Source organism: Camelus ferus, chromosome 27 (assembly GCF_009834535.1).
Source record: "Camelus ferus isolate YT-003-E chromosome 27, BCGSAC_Cfer_1.0, whole genome shotgun sequence".
NCBI classification, from domain to species: domain Eukaryota; kingdom Metazoa; phylum Chordata; class Mammalia; order Artiodactyla; family Camelidae; genus Camelus; species Camelus ferus.
The window spans coordinates 7,017,714-7,038,006 of NC_045722.1; the positions used below are offsets into that span (position 1 = coordinate 7,017,714).

Here is a 20,293-nt window from a genome sequence, read left to right on the forward strand (position 1 = left end):
TGTCGATGTCACTCTAGAGCTGCTGGCCTCAGCGAGCTCATTTGATGTGACAGAGCAGCTGTGCTTTTTCTTTTTTCCAAACAAATGTCACAGGACTTACAGTCAGATAACTGTTTTCTAAGAAGCTTCCTTGGAAAATGAAAGTCTGAGTCCACCGATGTCACCATAGCTCAGAACAGTTTCACGTCTTCCCTCCCTTGCTCTCAGGCAGCCGAGACTTCTCTATTTATACACCCTTAGAACTTCATTGTTCCTCGTAATGTCTGGAGGCTTTCTTGCCCCCTCTGTGCACAGATGCTCATACCAGCATCATTGCACAGCCTTCCCCAGGACCTGGTAGAGGCCAGATGAGGGAGCGTTGTTCCCAGCAGCTAGTGTGGGTCTGCTGGGGAAGTGGACCCTGGCTCCCAAGCCCCCCTGGAAAGAGGGTCTGCTCAGAGTTGGTGCTCCCACCCTGCGCCTAAAGCAGGCAGATCCTGACACTCAAGAGGGAAGGCAGAGCTCTCCTCCCTGTGTCCCTCTCTAGGCTGATCCCAGGGATGGGACGCTGGTTCCTGAACACAGGTGACTCTCCCAGTCACACCCAGCGTGGTGACCAGCTGATGAGGTAGGAAGAACACACGGCATCTTGGTTAGAGTTGCCAGTGAAAGTGTTTTTGTTTATATCCACAACCTAGACTGTACCTGACCCTACGTACACACCCCATTGGTAACACACATTTTATGACTGCTTATTTAATGTCAGCTGAATGTTCTGTTTTGCAAGCATGTCTATTTTTATAATATTTAGAGAATAACGCCAGGGTGTTTGGTGTCCGGGTTGCAGTGAGCGGTGTGGGGCAGTGGGGGAAGGCGGGAGCACGCTTTCCAGGGGAGCCAAGCCAGGGTGCACGGGGGAGGGGGGGGGTGGGGAGCGGGCGCTTTGTTGCTGTGGCTCCACGCACTCCTGTTAGAGAAGCTGACAGCTGATCAGAGTTCGACTTCTCGCCCTTTTCTTTGTGCAGCATAGTGGGTGACATTTTTCCTCCCACGTTTCTCAACTTAGTTTATAAAGCCTGTGGCTCCAGAATTCTACAACAGTCAGGTGAAGTGGTGACCTAGCTTGAAAGGAGGCAGGCTGGTTGTGGAGGGACCTCGCTGTGGCCCATGCCTTCTGAGTGAGTCCTGCCTGGCTCAGCCTCCCCCGGTTTTCTGCCACTGCTCTGCCTGGCCGGTTATCGCCAGGCATCTGCATGCCACGCAGACACTCACACCCCCGCTTCCCCTGTGTGGCTCTGGAAGAACGGAAGTGGGGAGTCTCATCGTCCTTCACGTCTGGACACTGTGTGGTTTCCATGTGCTTGCTCCCTTTGTCTAGGTAGGGAAGAAATTGTATGTGTGTATCTGTGGGGGGAAGCCCTCTTTTTTGTTGTTACTGTTACTCTCTGTTTCTTGCTTTAGAGTCAGTGTGTGTGGCCTGTAATGATTTCTGCTTTTTAGGATATTCTAACATTTCTTTTTTGGTCTAATTCATGGTCAGTTTCTGTTCCTGTAGCATGATGAGGCAGGAACAAATATTGGGCTCAGGATTTTACCACCCTAATGATCTAAAGACTTTATTTTTCTCATATTTTCTTCCAGGCCTTTTTCATGTTTACTTAATTCGTTCACTTTTGTGGTAGACAGATTTTTGTCATTCGGCCTTAGAGCCCAGGCACTTTCTATGTTGCTGTCATTAATGATTCCAGAATTGTCCATCTTTTGACTCTGTTATTTACTTAATCAACCTTTGTCATCTTTGCTGCGATTTGCTATTTCATGAACATCTCCATGCACACAGCTTTTCCTTCTTCGGACTCTTTCATTCACTCAGTCAGCCATGCGCCAGGCTTTGTACTCTGCACAAAGTACACGGCCTCTGTCCTCCTGGAGCCCGCAGTTTAGTTTAGAAAGCACAAAGATAAAAGCATAATCACAACTGTAATAAGCACCAGTGTGGAAGGGGATGGAGCCCGTATGGGATGGTGGTTTAGACTGAGCACAGGCTGTGGAGCCAGACCTGGCTGGGTTCAAACCCAGCTTCACCTCTTAGGAACTCTAACATCGGGTGGGCTAGTTCCCCTCTCTGCCTCAGTGTTCATCCATGAAACAGCGCTCACCTCTTAGGGTCTTGTAAGGATTAAAAGAGGTACTCCAGGTAAAGCCCCCACTCAGCACCGGGCACCTCAGAGTCTTCGCTTGCTGTGATCATCATCATCATTCTAGAGAAAGAATCCTTAAGATAAATGATCAGGACTTCCTTAGACGATGACACAAATTTTAACTTAAAGACACAGATGGCAGACTGTGATGTCCTGTCCTCCTGACCCACGTCGTACCGCTGTGTCTCTGGATGCCTCTCCGGGGCGTGGCCGTGGTCTCTGTCCTGGGACAGCCCAGGACTCAGTGCTTCTCTTGACCACCCCTGGTCTGCCTTGGAGCTGTCGTGAGCAGAGTTTCTCCTATGATTGAGGGATCAGAAATTCCTAGGGAACTTCAAACAGAGTAGGGGAAAAACACATCTGTAAATGACTGAATTTGGTAGGGAGGATTCAGAAATCAGTGCCCTAATTGTCTCAGAGATTTCCTTTCACTTTCCTTGTTTGGAGTTTTACGGGCTGAAGCTGACATATGACACCCGCTTCTACCAGACCTGGACTTTTAGTCAGACTTGGCAGAACTTGTCACCAGCTCGTGATGTTCTCTTAAAAACATAAAGCAAATGTGGCAGAAGTTAACATTTGGCAAATGTAGGTGACGGGTGTATTGTGTTTTTTGTACTTTTCTTTCGGTTTTTTCATAAGTTTGAATTTTTTCAACGTAAAAGAGTTGAGGAACATGTCCTTGAAAGTGCCTTATGCACTGTAGGTTATGGGTATTCATTATTAAGTGTCATTCTTTAGTTAAGGGCATTGTTTATGTGTGCAGCCTTTTCTGCATAAACTGGACAAGTGAAAATGAGAATCTACAGGAAACTTGTTTAGTTTCTGTAGTTAAAAAGAAAATGAATGGAGGGTATTGCCTTTTACCACATTAATGAATGTAGATAGATAAAATATTTGCATAGATTTAGGGCATAAGTCCTACTTACATTTCCTAAGATCGGTTGAGAAAAATCACTACCATTAAGTAAATTTATTTCCCCATCTCCTTCATCACAGAAGTAGCCCTGGCCTTCCTTCTGCTGCCAAGGGCGGCCACAGAATTTAATCGGAAAGTGCCCAGTAGTCAGCTTTCAGCTCCTTAGACTCGCTCCAAGTTAGCAGAGTGATTTGATTGATGAGGCAGCAAAATATCGATTATATAGAATAATTAGTCAGCACTCAGCCGATGTGAATTGAGGGACTCCTTTTTTTCTCCAACAGGATAATCTACAGGGGTACAAAACCCAAAATAAATTTCTAAATAAGGAAATCTTGGAACTGTCAGCTCTACGGAGAAATGCAGAAAGAAGAGAGAGGGATCTAATGGCAAAGGTGGGTGAGGATGGGTATATTCTATTACCTGAAACCGTTTAAAAATGGATGTTTTAAAATCAGTTCAGTCCCCATGCTTGGAGGGATGTGGTCGCTGATACCAAAATATATTTAAAATACATATAATCCATAGCTCTGTGTGCTTAGTCTCACTTTCTCTGTGATGAAAACAAATAGAAATGCCCCGAGATGTGGCTTTTATTCACACACGTAGTAAAATTTACAGAAAAACAATTAAATACAGTTCTAAGATCCCCCAGATTATTTGGGGGTATTTGGATTTTGATTTACACGATTGAGTTGTGTGAATCAGTTTCATATCTATAAATGGGGATGGTGAGGATGGCGCTGCCTCTGTGGACCCCATGGTATGAGAGTCAAATGTGATTGTGGCTGGAAGAGGCTTTGCAAAGTGTAAAGACATCACAGGCGTTACAGTTATATCAAATGAAATTCATTGACTCTGTGTCCACAGCTGTTATATCTTGTATAGCTTTTGAACAGTCCTTGAAGCATCTTCCCAAACCTGTTCCTGCATGTTTCCCAGGGTTGTATTGACTTGTCTGATGTAAGGTGGCAGATGGGAGCTAGTCCTGGGTCACAGCATCCTAAGATGGTATTGATGTAACATGGGGTGGCTGCTTCGGGCCCAGGTGCCAAGTGGCACTCAGCTTGACCCCTCAGTAATTGGCGTGTGGCCTGGTTTCTGCTGGTCATCTCAACCCTGCCGAGAGCTGACACATGCATTGACATCCGGAGGCCTTATTATCAGTATTTCTCCTGTACCAGGCCCCCTTGAAGGAAGAGGGGGGCCCACGCAGGCCATTTTAAACAAAGCAGGGGGCCTGTGGCATGAATTCATCTCTGGTCTTTGATACAGCCTCTTCTGGCTCACTTCCTAGTAGTTTTGGGCTTGTCGTTCACTGGTTGCTTGGGGTACTTAAGGACTGCCTTTCCTGTGTCTCTGTCTGGATGGAGGTAACCACCACGTTCTCTGCAGTATTCTAGCCTGGAAGCCAAGCTCTGCCAGATAGAAAGCAAATACTTGATATTGCTCCAAGAAATGAAGACCCCAGTTTGCTCAGAAGAACAGGGGCCTGCTCGGGATGTCATAGCCCAGCTGCTGGAGGACGCTCTGCAGGTCGAGAGCCAGGAGCACTCGGAGCAGGCATTCGTTAAGCCTCATCTTGTCAGGTAAAGGTGTTAGCAACGGTTGGGGACAGCGCGACCCACTTCTCAAGCTCCTCTTTCAACAGCAGTAGCCGTTCAGAGAGAACTTTACATAGATAGTTGTCTGTGTCTCATTTGATGCTCATGACAAGCACTGCACAGACATCAGAACAGATAATCTCATCATTCTTGCTATAATAATCAAGTAACAGAGCTGGCATTCAGCCCAGGTCTTTGATTCCAAGACCTGTCTCCCGTGGGCCATGCCAGCATGGACGGTAGCCTTGGTTCCAGTCCTGCTGTAAGAGGAGCCAGTCTTCTAGGAGTAGACCCCTCCTGTGAGACACAGCTGCACCCACGGGTAGTGAGAAAGCAGAGGGTCCCCTAAGTGGGGACCCTTCTCCATTTGCGGGAGACACTAGGGTAACCTGATCAGTGGTTCTTAACTCACTGAGGGTCTGATGAGAGCCATGGACACACTTGGCCCCAAAATGCTCTTGGGCACATGCACAGTATTGCTATATTTTTCAGAAAATCATGGAGCCTCTGACTGCTCTTGAATTAAGAACCTTCACATCCTAGTTTCGGAAAAATGAGATTTGTGAAATATTGGAGCGAGGAGAAATCTGCAGGTTCACGCAGCCCAGTCTCCTGTTTCCGCCCCTTTGTGGCTCCCCATAGCCCAGTGTCGAGGGCCCACTTGCTGCTGTGGCCCCGCGTCTGCTCCATCCCGGTCCTGGCAGAGCCTTGTTTCTGCTTGACCCACTCCTTCCCTTCTCCGTGCCTCCAGCACTGGCCTCTTGTTCAGGCTGCTCAGGTGACAGAACTACGCTGTCAGAATACAGCCAACAGCAGCGTTACAGAACTCTGAGGTCTGTGTGCCGGGACTGCGCCCAGGGCTTTACACGTGGGCTCGTATTTCATGCTCAGTGAGGTGGCTGTTGGTATCCTCACTCCGCAAATACAGAAGCTGCGGTTAGAGAGGTGATGTAACTTGCCCAGGGTCGCACGGCCGGTGAGTGGCAAGGACAGGACCCCAGTCTGGGCGGCCAGGTTCCCGGGCACAGAGCGCCCTCTCCACACCGTGCACTCCTGCTTTGTTCACGGAGGCGGGGAGCTGCCGTGAGGGCGGTCTGGCAGTCTGCCCCGAGGCACCTCACCGTCTTCCCAGGTGCGGTGTGGGCTCTCACTGTTTCTGTTCTGTGCTTTCAGACTTCATGTAGAAGTAGACCAATAGATGTGTGTATGGATTTAACTTTTCATTATGGAAAATTCCAAACATACAAAGTAATAGAATCACATAACAACTCCCACATGCAGCTGTTACCCAGTAATTTAGCAATTATTAATGTTTTGCCAATCTTGTTTATTCTTACCCTCTCTCCTCCAAAGTTTTTTTTTTTTTTCCTGGAATGTTTTAGAGCAAGTGTCAGACATATCACTTCACCTTTAAACACTTCAATATGTACTTCTATTTGAAGACATCTTTTAAAATATAGTTATTTTTTAAGCTGCTTTTGGGGGGAGGGGTGGTAATTACATTTATTAAAAAAAAATTTCTTTTTAAATGAAAGTACCATGGATTCAACCCAGGACCTCGTGCACACTAAGCACACACTCTACCACTGAGCTATGCCCTCCCCTCCAAAAACACTTTAATATGCTAATCCTACCATATTCGGTTTTTTGCAACTTACTTCTTTCAGTATTATTTTCTGAAATTACACGTTAGTACATGTAGCTCCTGAGTATTCTTTTTTACCTGCCTCACACCACTTCATTATATGAGTGTATCACATCTTTATTCCTTTCTCTTGTGGTGGACACTTAGAATAGTTCCATTTTCCCTTCTTACAACCCGCGATGCAGTAAACATCGTGGTACATGTTTCCTTGTTTCCCTGTGTCCACGTGAGAGAGTTTCTCCAGGATGTAGGCTAGAGGTGGAATTCCTGACCTAGAGGGAGTGTGTATCTTCAGCTCTGCTGGATCCAATTTCCAAAGTGTTCAAGTTTACACACTCAGCGGCAGTGTGTGAAAGGCCTTTGTATTGGTTTTCTGTGACTGCCATGACAAATCATCACAAACTTAGTGGCTTATGCGTATTTATTATCTAATAGTTCCATAGGTCAGCAGTCCAACACGGCCTCGCTGGCTGACAGTCAGGGTATCAGCAGTGTTGTGTTCTTTCTGGAGGCTCTAGGAGACAATTTGTGTCCTTGCTCATTCAGGCTGTTGACAGAATACAGTTCCTTCTGGTTGTAGGACTCGGCCTCTGTTTCCTTGCTGGCTGTCAGGTGTGGCCATTCCCAGCTTCAGGAGGCCACCTGCATTCCTTGGCTTGTGGCCCCCTTCTTCCATCCTCAAAGCCAGCAACAGTGGCACCAGGCCCTCTCACACCTCATAACCCCTCTGCCTCTTCTTCCATTGTTGCATCTCTCTGGTCAGATCTTCCGCTTTTAAGGGCTCCTGCGATTAGTGTGGTCCCACCCAGGGAACCCAGGGTAATCTGCCTGTCTTAAGTTCTGTAACCATAATCCATAATTCCACATGCAGCGTTCCTTTTGCCGTGTAACGTCACATATTCACAGGTTCCAGGGATGTCTTTGGGGGCCATTGTTCTGCCTACCACAGCCTTAATTCTTTTTCATCCCTAATATCTTATAAATATTTGTGTTTGCAATACTGCTTGTATTTTCTTCTGTGCTTTTCACATTTAGCCCCTCAGCCATCAAGAATTGACTTTTTTTCTGTATAATATCAAAAAGAGATCTAACATAATTTTTTTCTATATGGATAGCCAGTTATCCTCACCCTGTTTGTTAAGAAGTTTATTATTTCCTCACTGAGTTTCCTCGTATATCAAAGTGCCGTTACACGTGGGTGGATTTCTAGGTTCTCTTTTCTGTTTCATTGGCCTTTTTGCCCAGATTGCATCATTTAACTTTTGCTTTTGTTTTTCTCAACAGTGAATATGACATTTATGGGTTTAGGACTGTCCCAGAGGATGACGAGGAGGAGAAGTTGGTCGCCAAAGTCCGGGCATTGGACCTGAAGACCCTCTACCTCACAGAAAACCAGGAGGTTTCCACAGGGGTCAAGTGGGAAAACTATTTTGCGAGCACGATGAACAGGGAGATGATGTGCTCGCCGGAGTTAAAGAACCTGATCCGGGCGGGCATTCCACACGAGCACCGTTCCAAGGTGTGGAAGTGGTGTGTGGACCTTCACACCAGGAAATTCAAGGACGGCACAAAGCCTGGTTACTTCCAGACCTTGCTTCAGAAGGCGCTGGAAAAGCAGAACCCGGCCTCCAAGCAGATCGAGCTGGACCTGCTGCGGACTCTGCCCAACAACAAGCATTACTCGTGCCCCACCTCGGAAGGCATACAGAAGTTGCGCAACGTCCTGCTCGCCTTCTCCTGGCGGAACCCAGACATCGGCTACTGCCAAGGTCTAAATAGGTGGGTGCTCGGCCCACAGAACGTTCCTGTTTGCTGGTAAGATAGCTTGTAACACCTGACACTGCCCTCCCCTCCTGGAGAGCCAAGAAAGCATGTCTTTTAAGAAAAAGAAGTAGCTGCGGTAAGTGAGTTTTAATTATGCAACATCCCCAATTCTAAAATAACTAAGAGAAACAGACATGCTTTCAGAAAGTATTAAAAACACCACAGTCAAACTGCTTGAAGCAACTAGGCTTCTCATTCTGATTCCTTGTTGTTCCCGCGACCCTCGGGTTTTCATCAGCAGTTTGGTTTCATTAGTTTGTAATGCATGACGTAGAAAGGAGGCTGCTCCTTGTCTGTACAGGAGCTTTGTGACTCAGGACGCTGCCCCAAACACTCCTTCAGCTGGTTGAAACCTAGCCCTTGAAGAGGCCAAACTTGTTTTCTTTTGGACTAGAGCCTCCTGCAGGTCCGCATCCTTCCCCGCTTCCACAGTCAGAAGACGCAGAAAAGCCTCCCACATCCATCCCCTTAATGGCCCAAGCTCCTCACTGTGAGCTGAGTTACACCAGGACGAGCCCGCAGAGGTGCTGAGGGCTCCATCACTGACATGGGGCGCTTGTGGCGGCTTCTTCCTCCGGGTGTCTCTTCCTGGCTAACGTGCTTCTCCCCGCTCACTGCTCACTGCAGTCATGACAGTGTCCGTTTCTGTTCTTCTGTGTAGTCAGAGCAGGTAACCAAGCTTGTTAGGAACAAGGACAGAGTAAGACTGAAGAGGCTCTGTGTGCGTTCTTTAGTGGCTCTCCTGTAAGTCAAGTGCACGCGTGGAGTTTTGAATGCTCACTTGTTCTGGCTGCTCACAGGCCTTTTTAATCCTCATCAGTGTGGGTTACTGACCTCCAGATGAGGGCTGTCTCTTTGCGTCTGCAATGAGAGGATGGCAGGAAGAAAGGTTTTTAAACTGGAATGTTATTTGGTTAAGACCTGAAGGCAGTGGTTTCTGGAAGTCATTGCCTCTCTGGTGGTCAGGACAGGGTGGCCTCTCTGAGCCCTTGAAGTAAAAGGGTCTTTGGCTACTCCTTGGTGGTCCCCATTTAAAAAAAAAGGAAAAAGGCCTGTAAATAAGATATTGCCTAACAAAACTGTTTTGTTTTGCTTAAATCCACAATTTACACTGTATACTCAGTCTAAAAATTCCTGGAAGCCGAAAACCTCTGAAACGTACAGGGTTCTGACAAGGACTGGAGCGCGCGCCCCATTTATCTGACCTTGTCACAGCCCCAGTTTTCCGCACAAAAGTACAATTTCCAGAAAGTCAAAGCCTTCTCTGCACCTCCACCCCATCACCATTAGGGCCTCTGAATTTTAACCATTTTATTGGATTGGATTGTTTTCTTCAAAATACTCCATCCACGTATTCTGAGAACCCAAAACTTTAGCAGAACTCTAGCCATTTCTCATTGATTCAGGCCTGTCGCCTTGAACATCGGTTAGTCTAACGTGATGTCCTCAAGGGCTCTGCTGATTTCAGACCCATTACCCCTTCTCCTGGCGTCTCCAGGTTCGGCGCGTGTCCTGGTTTTCTGTGTCCATCTTTCTCCTCTCCATCCCACTCGTGCCTACTCAAGGCATCCCTTCCCACCTACCCCAGGTCTTTTTTTTTAACCTTTTAATTTGAGATTTCACAATAGTTTTATTTAAGGAAAAAAAAAACAAAGACAAACTGAGAAGCAGCTTTAGGGTTTTCCCGTAAGTGATGCGCAGGAACTTCATGTCCCAAGCCAAGGTCTTGGATTTCGGATGTGTAGAGAGTGTCTTTTCTCTCCCCTCTTCCTTTCCATCCTTCTGCCCTGAATGTCTTTGCATAACCTGGGGTTACTGGATCAGTAATGACAATGTAAGTATCCAGACCTAACGTAACAGTTAATACGTAGGTCCCCTTTCCCACCCCACGTGCCTGCTGTAGCTGCAGTTCTTTCAGAAAGCCCCTCATGGTGGTTCATTTGTCTGAAGCCTCATTTCAAGCAGAATGGTATCAGGAAAGAGGTTTTTAAACTGTCATCTGTTCTCTGCCCCTTACATTCACCCCTGAATGTTTTGTGCATAAAAGGATTAATTGGAACTTCTTGAACAATAAACTCAAAGAATTAGCTTCATTAGCAAAAATCTTACAGTGAAAACATTTTTTTGAATGAGGCTGGCTAATCATTGGGAAACTATTTTGTCATCTTTAGACAAAAACCAAATGAAGGAGAGGCTGGATGCAGCTTTGCTTCTCAAACTAGGAAATACCTCCCTCCCCATGGAACACTTACTTCGTCTTCTTTCTTGGAGAACTATAAGTGGCCATGGCCGTGGCCGTGAGGGAGCCCGGCACACTGCGGAGGCCTCTGTGGAGACAGACCGCACTGCCTGTGTCTGGGCGGGGGGCTGGGCAGGGGCTGGAGCTCACCTTGTTCTCCATTTGCAGATTGGTGGCAGTGGCCCTCCTGTACCTGGAACAAGAAGATGCTTTCTGGTGTCTAGTCACCATCGTGGAAGTTTTCATGCCTCGAGACTATTACACAAAGACTCTTTTAGGATCCCAGGTACTTCTAAAAATATTGTGCTTCAGTCAGCAACTTGAGAATTAGAGCTGAAATGTGACCTGAATTAAGCCTTGGTTGGGGAGGTTCCATGTGCGTGGCTTCAGCGACTGACCCCTGAAGAAGGCGCCCACCAAGGCCAGGCTGAGCTGTCTGCAAGCGAGCAAGTGCCGGGTGGGGGTCACCTGGGGCCCTGGGAGCCAGCAGAGCAGTTACTACATCCAGACAAACAGACCAGGGAGGTGGGCCTGCTCTTGGGTCACTGCTCTCTCCGCACTCTGCCCCTGGGCTCGGCAGCCTGCCTGGCCGGCTAGGCTACCATCCAGAGTGTGTGAGCTCAGGGTCTCCGAGAAGCAGAGGCCAAGGCAGAAGCAGACGTGCCAGAGATTTCTAAGGGGAAACATCTGTGAAGGACTGAGGGGTGGGCCCAGGGAAGACTCCGAAAACCCCAAGACCAGGAGAAGGAAGGAGTTCTGGGTGGGGGGTGGGGGAGAAGATCTCAGACTGCTGTGCGGCTCTGAGGAAGCTTTGGCCAGGCTAATGCAGAGTCCTCAAGCCAAGGTCACCTGTTAAAGGCGCACATGTCTCATGGGAAAGGGCTGTGTTAGTACCCCTGCCCTGCTCACTGGCTGAAAGCAGCTGGGGACAAGACGGCTTCTGTAAATGAATGCGGTGGTGAGTCCCCAGGGGCAGCTCTGGGGCCCTCAGTCACCGCCCACAGCAGGAGGCCTGGCACTTCCCTGCCTTCCCAAGGCCTGGCCTCACGGCCCCTCCCATTCCTGCTGCTCTGGCGCAGCAGGGACCCCAGTGACAGCAGTTACCTTACCGGATTATCCTTGAGTGTCTTCTCGTCTTCCAGCTGCTCAGCTGTGCCTTAAGGGCTGCAGCCCTGTCTTTCATTTGAGCATCCCTCTCGCCCAGCAGAGAGTGTCTGAGCTTACGTGAGCTTCTTTCTGCCCAGGGCCGAGGAGCCCCAGCCTCACGCCAGCAGCTGCACAGCTGCGCAAAGCCGTACGCGTGGAGGTATCGTTACTCCCACTTTTCTTGGGAGAAAACTGAGGATCAAAGCCACTAAGCATCTTCCTGAGGTGCCACTGCTGAGCGCCCGAGTTGGGGTTTGGAGTCAGACCTCTACAGCTCCAGGCCCAAGCTTGTCCCCCGCCCTGCCACTGCCTCTGCCTCTTAGAGCGAGTGCTGAGAGAGGATGGTGGGAGGGTGAGCTCTGCCTTCTGCAGAGCGGCTTTCCTCCTCCGGGTCCCTGTCCCAGCTTCATGGTGTCAGTTGATCCTGGGAGAAGCGCACACATCGGCCTCCCTGTGATCACTTCCCTTTGCTCATTAAACTAGAGATTATTTTTTGTTAAAATAGTGTGTAAACTGGTAGGAAATGAACAGTGATGGGAAGAGGAGGCAGCAGTCACAGTCAGGTGCAAATGAAGAGGCCAGTGAAGAAAGTTTTATGTGTTCTTAGACACCTGGAAGCTCATAGCTTCAAAATCTCAGATGCCTCAATGTTTCAGAATAGAAAAATGAAGCATTGCTCTTTCTCAGTTCCACTGAGGATGGTTGAGCACATTGGTGAGGATCTTGGGTGAGGGGTCACAAGGCTGGGTCACAAGCCACAGCTCTCTCCTGTGAGCAAGCTTGACCACGTCACATAACATCCCCATGCCTCAGTTTCCCCAGGTGCAGGAAAGTGCCATACTCCCTCGAATGGAGTGTTTGAGGTTGAATTCAGGTGATGCATTAAAAAGTATAATATGCTTACATTTGAAAAAACCCAGTAAAATTATTATTGTTATTATAGGCAGAAGGGGAAGACCTATTTTAAGTATGTGAATCTAAGATAAAGTTTGCTTCACATTATTACATAAAGATAAATGTAAACTCTAAGGAGACTTTTCCCCTAACTAAAACAACAGGTGGTCACTGAAGAGAAGTTAGGTAACACAGAAATACATATTCAGAAAATGAAAAATCACCTGTTACCCTACCAGCTCGAGAACCCACAGGTAGAATTTTGATACATCTCCTTCTTACTTTCCCCCTCCAACACATTTAGGTATCCAAACTGAGAACATGGTCATCCTCGCTGGGTCACGCGATAGCACAGCATTTTCCCATGTCATTATGCAGTTTTCAGCCATTACGTCTGGTGGCTATAATAATCCATCGGGTGAATGGAAGTGATGTATTTGACCATTCTCCTCTGATGAATGTTGTGTAGGGCTCCTGTTAAAGTGGAGATAGCTTTGTGTGCACAGTCATTCTCAGCGCTGTGCTTTGCAAAACGCCGTCAGCCGCCTCCTGCCAGAGCCGAGCGCCCGGGCCCCTGGCACACTGCACTGCAGCCCAGATGCTCCACGGCTTTTCCGTCCTTCCCTCGGCTGAATGCACATTGCGCACCAGGACCTCACTAGGCGCTGAGGACACAGAGACTGAAACAGTCATTCCATGTCCTCTTGAGCTCAGAGTGGCTGAACAGAGGCCCGAGCAAGCATCCCCTGGCAGCCTGCTCCACGCCAGCCCTCTGCCAAGCAGTGGGCAGCCTCAAGAACCAGCACCATCTGCAGTCCGATGGGGAGGAGAGGTGTGCGCCTGGGTCTCCTCAGCTTCAAGGCCAGCTGGCCTGCCCCTTCCCCTTAGGCGTCTTCACCCCGGACCCTCCAGGCAGAGTGGGTCACATCGCCATCACTTGGCCTGATGATCAGCTGTCCGTCCCGTCTCCCTGGCCTGTTTATAGCCCTAAAGGCAGCTCATGGTCCCTGTCGTCTCTCATCGCCAGGACTGGCCAGCATCAGGCGTGCCGTGTGTGCAGACGTGTAGTCGTTGCTGGAATGCTGAGGGTGGAGAGGCCCCAGCGCTCACTAGTGCGCGGCGCTGACCCTGCCTTGTGGGGGGCCGGGCCTTCAGGAAAACTGACCTAAGCGGGCATCCAGGAGCGGCTGGCCGCCACGGCTACCTCGCGTGCGATGGGTGCTGCTCTTGCACCTTGCCTCTCGGTGGTTGGTCCTCCTGTCAGAATTTTATGGGTGGGGGGAGTGGATGTGCGTGAGAAGGGGAGAGGCTGATACTTTTTGCGCACTGTCTGCACACCGTGGGATGGTTTTATAACTTTTTATCTACTTCTGTTTTTTAACTTTTCTAAGAAAAATTAATTATTCATTTCAGCCGATTTAGATCTTTGAAATTTTGTTTCTTTTAGTCAGAAAGCAAACTAGTCAAAATTGTATGTTTCCAACCATGATTCCTATATTTTGTTATCCTCTGTGCACCCTAGGGTGACTTTACAGTGCTTTAGAATAATTTCTGTAAAAACAAAAAAAAAGTTTTTTTAGTTTTTTAAACTTTACTTTGCCCTTTAAAGTTTTAAATTTTAACTAATAATACCTATTTAAACCTAGGGTTTTTTTAAATTTTTAACTGTCAAGTCTTCTAGGTTTAAAAAGAAAAAAAACTTTCCAAAGGATAAACAATTGAGTTTTCCAAAGTTTTGGATTGTCCCAAATAAGGACATTTAAAAATGTCATTTGAACATTATTTATTTATTTATTTAAAACATTTAAAATGTATTTGTTTATTGTGGGGGAGGTAATTAGGTTTATTCGTTTACTTTAAAGGAGGTTCTGGGGATTGAACCCAGGACGAGGTGTTCATGCTAGGCACATACTGTACCACTGAGCTATACCCTCCCCCTGAACATTTATTTAGATTGTTTCTAGTTATTTTAGTGTCCCAGTAATCCCAAGAGTTACCACACGTGTATTTTAACGTGACTGATATGCAGGTGGAAGTTTTGCAAGTTTTTCTGGGATTCTTTCCTAGGAGGAGACTTGCTGTAGGGTGTGAGTGTCTTCATCTTCCAGGTGTTGCCGAATTGCTCTCCCAAATGGTTGTACCAGTTCATACTCCCACGACGGCACAGTTCCGAGAACATGGATGAGGTGGACACACCTCATGGGCACTCGGTTCTTGCTCACCGCTGCCCCTGTTCCTGGGCGGCCTGGCTTTGGCTTGTTGTGCATCTGTGGCTTGCTCTCCTCAGCTGGTCTCTTTCTTTCAGTTTCATTATTCATCTGTGGTGGCCTCTCCCTCCACCCTGGTCTCCCATAGAGCCTCGGCCTCGGTTCTCTGGCGGGCAGCAGTTATCCTGGTAGAGATGCCCTCGGGTACCAGCATGTTCCAGTTCCCCCTAGCCCAGCCCTCATGGCTGTGATCTGGCCCTAAGGGACCACGCTGCCCCCTCCGTGCCCCAGGTGGGAGGCATGTGTATTCTGAGCACCCCTCTTCCTTACCTCTAACACCTGAGGGGTCCGTAGTTTCAACAGACGTTACCTCCACGTAATTCTGATCCATGAGCTCCTCTCCTCCCCACCGCGTTTCCTTGTCAGCTCTTCGTCACCTCTGCCCTGGGTGGGATGGGGTTTCCCCTCCAGCTCAGCCCCCTCCACTGAGGGATGGATCCAAAGTACAAGTCCAACCGCATTGTTCTCCTGCTTAAAGCCTCTAAATGCTTCTCATTCATTGCCTGCTGAGTTCTTCACACATGGGTAGAGAAATTGGTATAGAGGGCTGGCACTAGCTTTTCTTTTTTCCATCAAATTAAATTGAATAGAGTAGAACTGAAGCATCAAAGAGTTTTCTCTGTGAGGTTAAGCATTGTTTGTGAAGCATTTGTTTCTGACTTACGCACACAGACCAGGTGCCCGTTGACGTGTATTTTCTTGTGGGTCACAAAGGCTAGAAAAGCCCTTGGCCTGTGGATGAGATCTCCTGTCAGTGACGTGGTGGCTTCTGCCAGGCAAGGCTGCCTCCCTCATTACCCTCCTGCCTGGAACCCCGGGTTCCCGCCGCAGGTGCTGTTTCCCTCCAGGCTTGGCCGGGACCCACCCGGGGGCCTCTCTAGCGCTCTGTGAACTCATCTTTGCCAAGGCCTGACCACAGCTAGTGGAACAGTCCAGATGTCTGGCTTCCCCCCTCGTCTTTCAGCTCCTCGAGGTCAGGGCAGAGCCTGACTCACCTCTCCGCCCAGCACTGGCCCCAGCCTGACACGGAGTGTGGAGGGCTAACAGCCACCTGTGTTGACAAGTAGTTTACCCACGTCTCATGTAGTCTTCCCGGTAGGCCTGGGAGAGAGTTCACTATTTTCCAAATGAGGCACAGAGCTGCCTGGAACATAATCTGCCCAAGGCCACCCAGCTAGAAAGAGGTAGAGCTGGGATTCAACCTCAGGTCCGTCCAACTCTGGAGTCCTTGCTCCCCTCGCTGCCCCCGCAGCCCAGTAAGTATCTGTTGAATGGATGTGGTGATGTTCCACTTCCTCTACGGCCTGGGACTCGTCCGGGTTTACGGCCCTTTGTTGCAGCCCCCCGGGTTTACGTGCAGGGGGAGCGAGGCTGACGTTTGCTGGCCCTGCAGCAGCCTGTTCTCACTGAGTACAGGCGTGGCTTCCAGGCCGTAGACCACCCCCCTCGTCCAATGGCCTGGGGAAAGAATGACAGTCAGCAGACACTGGAGGGGCCCCTGCGATGTGCACGGAGCCATCCGCTCTGGGGTGAGCCCCCCACCAGAGCATTTGGAACAGCTGCCCTGGGGCCCCAGGTTGCCTGCTGGCTGCTCAGCGGACCCCATGTACTTCTCCCCTCTGCTGCCTCTCCAGGTGGACCAGCGGGTGTTCAGAGACCTCATGAGCGAGAAGCTGCCGCGGCTGCACGCCCACTTTGAGCAGTACAGAGTCGACTACACCCTCATCACATTCAACTGGTTTCTGGTGGTGTTCGTGGACAGCGTCGTCAGTGACATACTCTTTAAAATATGGGACTCTTTCCTTTACGAGGGACCAAAGGTGGGTCTGCTCACTGGATGACTCTGTGGGTAGTGGCAGTGGCAGCGGAGTGGCCAGCTCACCTGGGACGTGTGAGGTTTACCACGGGGCAGAGCGATCCCAGCACCGGGTGCCGCTGGAGGCCACTCTGGGGTCGCAGGAAACAGCAGTCGTTGCTCGTTCATCAGAGACATTTGAGTCCGTGCCAGGCATGGGGGCTTCGGTGGTTTGCAGTCTGAGCCTCAGCCCCTGTCAGGCAGATGGTGGTCTTATCCCCATTGTGTGGGTGAGGAGGGCGAGGCCCAGAGTAAGCAGGGGCTCAGATCCAGGGCCAGCTTCAGAGCCCGACTGACCACAGGCCTCCCACCCAGTCTGTTTTATGTTTGTTTGTTTTTTTTTAAGTTTGTGAATAAGTGCTATGTGATAAACTCAAGTCATAGAACTGAGAGTGCAGCAGAACTGAAGGTGGGCAGTAGAAAGGGGTCCCCCAGTCTCCTAGTTGCTCTTTTCAACATACACCTCTCTCTCAAGGTGTCTTACATGTATATAAAATACTGTTTCTCTAACGTGTTATTTCTCAAAGATAGTTCCATATCAGGACATATGTAGACCTGGCTTTTTTTTTTATTCTGCATAGTATCTCCTTCTACAGATGAACCAGAAATACATACAGCAGTCCTCTGATGATGGCCACTTCAGACGGCTGCAGGGATTCCTTATAATAATGTCTTTCTACACGTGTGCAAGTGCGTCTGTTGGTTCAGTCCTGGAGATGGAAGTGCTGGGTCAAGGGCAAACTCAGAATCAGAAGGCTAGTTTCCATCGAGAATGTCAAATTCCCCTGCAGAAGGGCCTTACCAATGTCTCCTCCCACCAGCAAAGTGTGTGTATTACCCCACACCCTAACATGGTAGTACGTTATTTTTTTTAAATCTAGTCTGTCATTATTAAAAAGAATTCTCAGGGCTTAAACAGTGCTTCCTCTTGGGCCATAGGTAGGGATGTTAAGAGAAAGAACCCTATTTAAAACTGTAAACACTGCTTTCTAAATAAGAGAAGGTGCAGATCGAGGCAGGCCAGCCAGACGCCCTTAGATGCAGGCAAAGCAGTTTGTTTCAAAACTGCTTGAACTTGCAGGACCACCAGGAGTCCATTCCCTCTGGCCTCAAAACAGTACCCCCAAAAACAAATCAGTAAAAAAAAAAACTTTATTTTCTTCCACCATATTCAGAAGTCAGTAACTCAGACAGACCCTCGTTTCAAGTAGCTGAGATAAAAAATGTGTCTGGAGGTGGAGCATTTAAGAGTTTCAGAGTCAGAGCAGAGGACACTGGTTTTGATTTCATTTGAAAATTATTTTTGGTTCTGTATAATTATTGGCTAGAAATGTGAGCTGAATGTGGAAGGATTCAACAGAAGTTCTCCTCCATCAAGAAAATTTTGGTTTGGGCTGAAGTGTTGTTGAAAACCACCGGAGAGTTGAAAACGTTTCTCTATAAGAAAGGCGCCAGTGTAAACTGCATCTGAGGTCCAGCGTCTGCCCGGGGCAGGCCGTGCAGGCTGCTCCCCAGGCCCTGGAGGCCTGTGCACCCCTGGAGCTGGCGCCTAGAGCCATAGGGCTTCTCTCCTTACCGATTTCCCTGTCCTTTCCATAGGTTATCTTCCGCTTCGCCCTGGCACTTTTTAAATACAAGGAAGAGGAGATCCTGAAATTGCAGGATTCGATGTCCATATTCAAGTATCTCCGCTACTTCACTCGCACTATCCTTGACGCTAGGTGAGTCCTTGCTGGAATTCCCAGATGTCAAGGAGAGCAGGAATCCTGACCTCTGCCTCCTTGAGAACAGCTTGTCCCGGCTAGCTGCAACCCAGAGCCCTCCCAGGTGTGCAGCAGTGAGAGAGGGCGCTTCCTTCCAGGGACAAGGGGGAGAGGAGCGGGAGCAGCTGGTGGCCTCCAGAGACTAGGGAGGAACTAAGGTGAAGGATGCTTTTGTCCTTCATCCAACAAACATAAGTCCCAGCAACCAAAGCAACATTCTTATTTGTCTAATAGGCACTTTATTTATTTATGAGTTTGTTTTATTTATTTGTTTGTTTATCTATGTATTTATTTATGAGTATTAACCATGTGGCAAGCCCTCTGCCAGGCCCTCTGCCAGGCATTGAGGAACGGGCCCTGTCCTTGAAGAACTTGTGGGGAATTGCTACAGCATGATATGCTCAGAGCTGTGGTGGAGGATGCCCAGGGGTGGGGCAAGTACAGGAGAAAGGCTGGGGGAGTGGGCTGGGCAGGGGCGGCACGGAGCACGCATCCTGGGCAGAGGGAACTTCAGGAGCTACGTGCAGACGTGGGAGCACAGCATGTTCCGGGAGCTGCTGGAGGGGCACAGCCAGGGTGGGGCCGGCATGACAAGGATGGAGGCCAGGCCAGGGCAGAGCTGGACTGTCAAGACCCTTGTAGATTCTGCCCAAGACTTTGGGCTTCAAGAGTGGTGGGAGGTCCCTGCAGGGTTAAACACAAGAAAGCCACGTCAGGTTGGAGCAAGACTGGCAGCAGGAGACCGGGGTGTCTGGGTGAGAGGTGGCAGCCTGCAGTGAGGTGCCTCCAGAGATAGAAAAGAGGGGGCAGACTGAGGAGAGTGGAGGAGGAATTTGAACTTGGAAGACCCCTGGCTTTCTGGCCCGGGCAGCCGAGTGTTCAGGGGTCGTATTGCCCCCCGCTCCCCAGCCACACAGTTACTGCCTGCTGTGGGCCCTTCATTGTCCATGTGTCCCCAGGACCACTGTTGGCGGCTGCCTCTTGGCCTGACAGCTGAGACCGCGTTGTCCAGGGGGGTTTCTATGGCCTTGCTGCTGGTCGGGCAAGGACAGTGATGCTTCCCTCTGAATCAGTGAGGCAGCACTAACATTTGCTGTGCCGAGGTGCTGTGAGCCGCCTTTCCTGCAGGGAGTGGATTCCTGCGTCAGCCTCGTGTGCCTTGTGAAAACCACAGGTGTCCTCTTGCTGAGAAACATTTGGAGCTTATTAATGTTTTTCAAACTGTTGACCGCCACCCATCATAAGAACATTTTATCTCACAATACAGGCCACATACTGGAGCATGTATAACTGAAACAAAGGAATTTGTGTGTTGAAATATTTGCATTTTATGCTAAAAATCTGTGCCGTACACTCTGCTGTTTTCAGTTACACTGCATATTGCATGTTTAAAATGCCCAACGTGACTCACTAAATTGATTCCTCGATCCACTGGTGGATCACAACCTACCTGACAAACACCAGTTGCCCCCCTTCATGCTCACTTGACAGGGAGGGCTCCTCATCTTGGCTGATGAAGTGAGAAGCATTTGGGCCACATCCAGACCTCTAGTCAGCCAGGGGGAGCTCCAGGGCCCTGGTGCTGCAGGGGTCTTAGGGCAGGAGAGCTCGTGGGGCCCGAGAGAGGGGAGTGAGGACCACATTGAGATGCCACGCCCCATGGTTCTCTGGAGTGAGAGAGAACTACCAGGCCACCTGGGAGGAGGTGCTGGTGAGGCCATACCTGGCCTCCTTACAAGTCACCACTGTGGTCAGGAGCCTTGGCTGGGGAAGTGGATTTTTAAGATATCTTCAGGCTCATTACTGTATCAGTAATAGTAGGGTCTCCAAGAAGAATGTTTGCCTGTGAAAGGTTGATTCTGTCCTGGTGTGACCCTTGAGAGAGTCCAGTAACTCACACTGGTTCAGGAGGATAAGAACGGCTTGAAGTGAACTTCACTCTGACAGCTGATGCGTG

At 49.1% G+C, this 20,293-nt stretch overlaps 1 protein-coding gene across 3 annotated transcripts in view; it reads left to right on the forward strand.

The window, feature by feature from the left end:
- Positions 1–20,293, forward strand: part of TBC1D2B (TBC1 domain family member 2B) — a 71,717-nt gene that overhangs the window by 46,204 nt on the left and 5,220 nt on the right. For all 3 annotated transcript variants that reach the window (XM_032469099.1, XM_032469101.1, XM_032469100.1), the window contains exons 7-12: positions 3,384–3,494; positions 4,495–4,688; positions 7,633–8,127; positions 10,580–10,697; positions 16,353–16,538; positions 18,173–18,294. In XM_032469099.1, the coding sequence (XP_032324990.1) occupies positions 3,384–3,494; positions 4,495–4,688; positions 7,633–8,127; positions 10,580–10,697; positions 16,353–16,538; positions 18,173–18,294 (1,226 nt within the window). The remainder of the gene's footprint in view (positions 1–3,383; positions 3,495–4,494; positions 4,689–7,632; positions 8,128–10,579; positions 10,698–16,352; positions 16,539–18,172; positions 18,295–20,293) is intronic.